Source organism: Zerene cesonia, chromosome 9 (assembly GCF_012273895.1).
Source record: "Zerene cesonia ecotype Mississippi chromosome 9, Zerene_cesonia_1.1, whole genome shotgun sequence".
Lineage (NCBI taxonomy): Eukaryota > Metazoa > Arthropoda > Insecta > Lepidoptera > Pieridae > Zerene > Zerene cesonia.
This window is the reverse complement of record NC_052110.1, coordinates 3,423,097-3,429,355: the sequence shown is the minus strand read 5'-3', so window position 1 is coordinate 3,429,355 and position 6,259 is coordinate 3,423,097. Positions and strand designations below refer to the sequence as shown.

Here is a 6,259-nt window from a genome sequence, read left to right as displayed (position 1 = left end):
TAAAGCATTATACATAGTTTAAATATTAAAATCTAAAATCAGTTCTATAGTAAAGATAGATATACTAATAACATTGTTAAATTTAAGTCTTAATCTTGTTAGAAGATCAAGACTTACTTAGTGTCTGTATCCTCTTCTGGAGAACTTTCTCCTTCCAAAGCGGCATAGCCTCTATCTTTTTTCGATTCCTTTTTATCTTTTCGACGTCCTAACAAGTCTTTTTTAGTTGGCTTTTCATGATCACCACCATCACTGACTGGAAAAAGTATAAATTAGCTACAAATATTAGTTATCATTTGTATCTGAAAGATGACAAAAAATTTCAGCATATTGAAATTACTTACAATCACTTTCATTGCTTTTTCGCCCAGTTTCCGAAGCATATAAGCCAGGAAAATCCTTTTCAACGTCTGGACTTTCGAAATCCATCTTATGCAAATAATTTTTCCAAAATTATTTTCAGCACCATGTACGTAATTGAATCGTCTAGTACTAATGTTTATTTTTTCATATCGTTTACATTTTCAATAGATCAATAAAATTGAAAACATGAAAATAATACAATTAACAGTTTATAATATTGTCACTTGTCAGTGTCAGTGATCTTTTTTTTAACAATAGATGGATTGATTACTAGACCTTTAAGCCAGTCAGTTATTATTCAAATAGGTTACAAAATATTATTTACAATCTCGGTATTACAGTCCAATAACTTTGCAATTTAAAAAAAAAACCTTAGTTGCTTAGAAATATTACTAATAATTAAATTATCTGTTTGGATTTCATCCATTCAGGCCGACTCGATGTGCTTAGTTTTGATTGGGGAAGAAATCTGATTAAGAAACTTGAAGTTAAGACGTTAAGACGCTTTTATATTTGCAAAGCACGTGCAAAAATGGCAACCTGTGAGGATCCAAGCACGATAAAGTTTTGAATACGTACTTAATGTATTTTAAACTTTACTATTACGCTACTAATCAAGTATAAAAACACTAAATTTAAATGAATGTTTTAGTAATTATTAACGTTTTGTTTGGTTTACGCTATTCTTAATAGGTACCGGCCGCCAAATTTTCATATTGTTTTTTTTTATCCGCGCGACTGATATACCCTATGGTATTACCTTTGGTTTTGACATGTCTGTGTCAATGTCACCTTGTGAATTGTGTGATGAGTTGGGGAGAAGATTTAAATTTTTGTGATTTAGAAGTTTTCTAATGTTTATTAAGTTTTGTAAAACCCGTTTCCATGTAGAATGTGTTACATAAAAAATGCTTGATTATATAAAAACTAATCATTTTCATTTAGTATGAAATGTTTAGATGTAAAGATTGAAATTATTTATTTACATTAGGTAAATAATAATATCCATAAATGTCATGGTTCGCGGACCTAGCTGGCAAGGCTGAGACCCTGCTCAACAATTTGGACGAACAGACTGGTGCTGTTTTGGGGAATAATGGGGGTGGTGTTAAACCGAAACGACATGATCCCGTCCCGTTTCCTGAACCCTCTTTGGGGCAAAGAAGACGTCCAACACCGAAATATCTTAAGCGAAATTGTATGGAAACTAAATCCAATCTCAGTCCAACCCGAAAACTTTCACCTACCAATCACCAACCCCGATCCTCAATCAAAGGAAGTCTGGATAATGTGAGGATAAATCAGGAGAGGCGCAAGAGATCTCCGACAAAAAAACTACCGCAGTACTCATTACACAATTGTCCTAAAACTTTAGTTGATGATTTTGATAATTTTGAAGTAAAGCAAAGGAGTAAGTTGAGCATATTTAAATCTTATTGTTATTATTTCTGAATTTTCTTCATATTTAGGAAAAAAACTATACTCGGTTCTTTTGGTACAATTAACACATTTGTCTATTTATTGGAGCTTTATGGCAATAAAACTATGACATGAGATTTTTATTGATTATATATAAATTTTCTTCATAATACCTATGTTGAGGACATATATTATAACTTTGCTTAATAATTGTTATTGTTCATTATTTTTGATTTTAAATGAGCTTCAAAAAAGGAAAAGGTTCTATATACTTCTTTTATAACAAATGAACTGAACCAACATCACTGGACTGGAATTTGAATGGATTATATTTTTCTTTCAGGGTTCAGTTTGCCCACAGATTTAGAAATTATAAATCATGAAAACCTTACATATGATATGCAAACATTAGAAGTTGAAAATGCTATGTTAAAAAATGAACTTAATGTGATGAATAGGGAGGTTTCTGATTTGATGGAGAGACTAAGAAAAACTGAAGACGGTGAGAATCATTTAACTATTTACATGTAAGGGAAAACTTATTTCAGTGCTAGATAACCCATTCATTGAGGAATGCTATATAACATCAGGTACTCTGTGGGTTAAACTGTGGGGCACATTTAGTACATTATATATGCATTTAACTATAGGTCTGTAGTAACTTGTATTGATTCTAAAATACTCACAATATGTGTATAAATTATAACAAGTAATGCAAAAAGTATGTAAAATATTATCTTACTCTACAGAACTAATTAAAACACAAACAGCTTTAGAAGCAACTGAAAAGGCAAATCATAGGTTAAGCCTTGACAAAGAAGGTTTATTGGTTCAGTTGGAGGATGTGAGAACTAAAATAGAGGAAGTTAGTGTTGTTGAAATTTCTCAGTATAGAACACAAAAACAGGAAATGGAGGCTGAAGTTCAAAAGTTACAGATGAAAAACAATGAACTAGAAAATATGTGAGTACTAATTTGTTATAGATGTTATAGATATAGCAAAAAAGGCAAATTAGAATATAATAATGATTTAATACTTTGCTTATATTTCTAATTTAAAAGTCTTTGAAACAAAACATTCCAACTGATTACAATTTTATTTATATCTTATATGTGTTCACAACATCCTACTAATCCTACAATCCTACTAATGTTATAAATGTGAAAGGTTATGAATAGATGTATATATTTATGTTTGTTGCTCTTTCACATGAAAACCAGTGAAATAATTTTGTTGATTCTTGGTAGTGTTGTAGCTTATTTACTAGAATAGCCCATAAGGTGAAGAAATACTTGCTTTTGCTTGTCAGATGAAAGCACTTATGTGTTACAGCCAGTACAAAATAATATTCTATTATTCTGTTCATATTTATTTCTGAGTGAAATGTAATTTAGAAGGTTCATCTTTCACAAATAAGTTCTTATTATTTTGCTTCCAGGATAACTAATTTAACACAAGAATTGAACAATAATACTTCCATACAAAGTAGACTCGACAATGATTTACGACATGCTCAATCACAAATTTTGGAACTCGAAAGTGATTTAGAGAAACAAAACCAAGAGTGCCAGAGACTCGAAAAAGAATGGGAATCTTACAAATTGAGAGTTAAGAATATGTTGGTTGCTAAGGATAGTGAAATTAAGTCACTCAGGGAAGGAAAAAATATGACGGAAGAAACCAAACATCTTATTGAACAGATGGAAACCTTGAAGTAAGTTTATAAATACTGTTAGGTTATAAGCTTTTTTGCGAGATTGTAAACTCGAAAAATTGTGCTGATGTAAAACCTAATACTTTTTTTGAACCAAGGTTATGTGTTTGAGAAGTTACTTATTTGCAAATTAAACAAAACAATTATAAGAATGCTACTGACTCATGAAATGTCGTGAGACAGAACGCAACTTGTGCGCTGTTTGTTTATACGATTTGTGATTAATTAGCAAATTTCGTAAATTTAGACCTTATTGTTTTTCTGCTACAGTTCCATTTTCAACAATGCAATTTTTAAAAGGTTGCTGTACCGCACCATTATAGTTGAGGGTGGCTGAAAAGATGGATGAATGGTTTCTATTTGTTCCCCCTTTTACACAAAAACAGTTAAAGGGATTCTTATCAAATTTTCTACAATATTAGATTATTATAGTCTGTATTAGCAAATAGTATTCAAATATTATTTTTCTTTTACAGAGAAGAACGTGACGACCTCTCTCAAGGGATATCCCGGGTACGAACTGAGTGCAGTGATATGAAACAACAGATGGCGCTACTGGAGTCGCGGCATACAAACGCAGAGAGGGTCGTTGTGGCCTTACGTGAGGCATTAAAGGAGGAACGAGCTGCTAGAAACAAGGCTGAGGCGCAGGCTAATGCTTTAGGAAAGGTCTGTCTGTCTGTATGTTAATATAGTTAATAGTGAGAAGGGAAGCAAGGAGTCAATAGTGAGAGGAGAAACAAATAGGCAAACACACTCTTCTTTTTCTTTCTAACGTATTCTAGTAGATCTAGGTATAAATCCTAGGTATGTGCCTAGAGTGATACAGAGTCCTACTTACAGTCATGTTATATAGCTACATACATGTTAATATCAAAGACTAAAATATCTGTACTATGAAATAAGACCATGTATTTCAATACCGATTTCTATGAGATATAGATATCGAATGCATAAACGAAAATTTTCACTTTTATCTATTTTGGTAGGAGCTGCAAGCTGTACAGCAACAGAGCAATCAAACGATAGCTAATCTACGAAACGCGTTGCACAAAAAAGACGAGGAGATAAATAATCTAAAAGAGATCAGTTCTCAAACGTCAGACACGAGCGCGTTGAATGTCGGCGACTATGACGTCATGCATTCCATAGACAAGGAAAAAATTCAATATTTGACGCAGACATTAATACAAAAACAAGGAAAAATAGACTCGTTGCTCGCCGATAATAATATACTGAAGATACAGTTGAATAAATTGGATGTAAGTATTATTTTGCTTTTCTTTTTCAGATTATGAATTAAAATAAAAAATTTAAAATATAAATGATCCTTATTGAACCATGTTCTTAATTATATTTTTCTTTGTTTTCTTAAACCTTTATCATTTATTGATAATTAATTATTATTAAAAATAATAGATTCATCATTATGTGTTCTGAATTTTGTACTCTTTTTTTTGGTCTTTGACAGATCTTGATTTTGTTTTATTTTTTGTTCGAATTTCGAATTATTCGTGTCCTTTTATATGTTCCTTGTTATGAAAATCAGTCTAAGACAGACGTCGATAGAACGTGACTTCACATAAAAAAATCATTATTTCAGTGATTTTATGATGCTCTTATTAACCAAATAATCTCTTTATTTAAAAAAAAAATATTTTTTACAGAGTAAATATAAGAATGATATAGCATCACTGCGAGCGAACTCGCACAGTGTGATTCATTTGAACGATGAAACGCGACGGTCACGAAACTACACGCCGTCGTCGTTGTCAAAACTGTCACTGCGAATCGGGGTTATGATTAAGAGATATCCGATTTTTAGATTATTCATCTTCTTCTATATGGTATGTTTATTTTTAATTAATATAATGAAAAGATCAAGAAAGCTAGAATCAATCAGAAAGCAACACTATATGCTCTGCTATGACACGTGATGGTGCGTATTGGTGGCGGAACTGTCGAGTGGGCATAGACTCGTGTGTTTTAATACCAAGATTTTTTTCCTGCCTGACAACTTCCTGCTATTGCTGTTATCCTTTTTTATATAACGCGCAAGCACGTAATATAAAAATCTCAAAGTAGTTTATCCTGAAACTAAAAAATTCTATTTATTTCCAGATTGGTCTCCATTTCTGGGTTCTTACCGTTCTACTCACGAGTACTCCTGAGAATTATATCGTTAGACCAACTAAATCATGATAATTCGTAAAATATATTGATGTTATGTAGAGTTATTGTTAATAGTGGTGACGTTTTTGTGATAACAATCAAAATGTAATTAAAATAATAGAAAAAAATACTAAAAAAAACATGTTGTCATGTATAAAAATTGACTAGCTCTGGTAGAAAAACTAAAATATTAGGTATTTCCTTCCTTACATTTGGGTAATTAATATAATATTAAATTATAATTGTTATGTACAGGGTATTTTATCAAAGTGTATCCAAATTTTTATAGGAGGTTCAGAATCGATAACATAATCGAATAGATTTTTTTTTAATTCTTAGACATTTCAGTATTTAAAGTTTAAGGATTTTGTAAAATTAAAAATAAAGCGTGATTTGCAATTATGCTATAATCATAGAATTATGTACAAATAATAACAAAATAATTTTAAATTACATCTCTACTATATGTAACAACATGAAACTATATAAATTTATATTTATAAAAAATGGATACACTTAGAAAGAACACCTTATGAATTAAAATCTAGCAAGTGAGATTTTATTGATTTGATTACGAAAAATAAATACGG

The 6,259-nt window shown here is 30.9% G+C and overlaps 2 protein-coding genes across 2 annotated transcripts; one reads left to right on the top strand and one right to left on the bottom strand.

The window, feature by feature from the left end:
- Positions 1–91: 91 nt before the first annotated feature.
- On the bottom strand, positions 92–584 carry LOC119829004 (ralA-binding protein 1-like). Its single transcript, XM_038351351.1, has 2 exons — positions 345–584; positions 92–256 (listed from the first exon to the last, which is right to left on the bottom strand). The coding sequence occupies exons 1-2, from the start codon at positions 427–429 to the stop codon at positions 114–116; spliced, it is 228 nt and encodes a 75-aa protein (XP_038207279.1). The 5' UTR covers positions 430–584; the 3' UTR covers positions 92–113.
- A 562-nt stretch (positions 585–1,146) lies between these two features.
- Positions 1,147–5,767, top strand: LOC119829053 (golgin subfamily A member 5). Its single transcript, XM_038351418.1, has 8 exons — positions 1,147–1,774; positions 2,126–2,284; positions 2,532–2,745; positions 3,222–3,497; positions 3,974–4,166; positions 4,487–4,759; positions 5,165–5,344; positions 5,619–5,767. The coding sequence occupies exons 1-8, from the start codon at positions 1,375–1,377 to the stop codon at positions 5,697–5,699; spliced, it is 1,776 nt and encodes a 591-aa protein (XP_038207346.1). The 5' UTR covers positions 1,147–1,374; the 3' UTR covers positions 5,700–5,767.
- The last annotated feature ends 492 nt before the right edge of the window (positions 5,768–6,259 follow it).

Bases quoted from the DNA above. Each gene is read 5' to 3' on its own strand.
- LOC119829004 (XM_038351351.1), bottom strand. From the start codon at position 429: ATGGATTTCGAAAGTCCAGACGTTGAAAAGGATTTTCCTGGCTTATAT. The intron at 257-344 runs GTAAGTAATTTC...TACTTTTTCCAG, and splicing joins AAAAAGCAATGAAAGTGATT to TCAGTGATGGTGGTGATCAT.
- LOC119829053 (XM_038351418.1), top strand. From the start codon at position 1,375: ATGTCATGGTTCGCGGACCTAGCTGGCAAGGCTGAGACCCTGCTCAAC. The intron at 2,746-3,221 runs GTGAGTACTAAT...TTTTGCTTCCAG, and splicing joins AACAATGAACTAGAAAATAT to GATAACTAATTTAACACAAG. The intron at 3,498-3,973 runs GTAAGTTTATAA...TTTCTTTTACAG, and splicing joins GAACAGATGGAAACCTTGAA to AGAAGAACGTGACGACCTCT.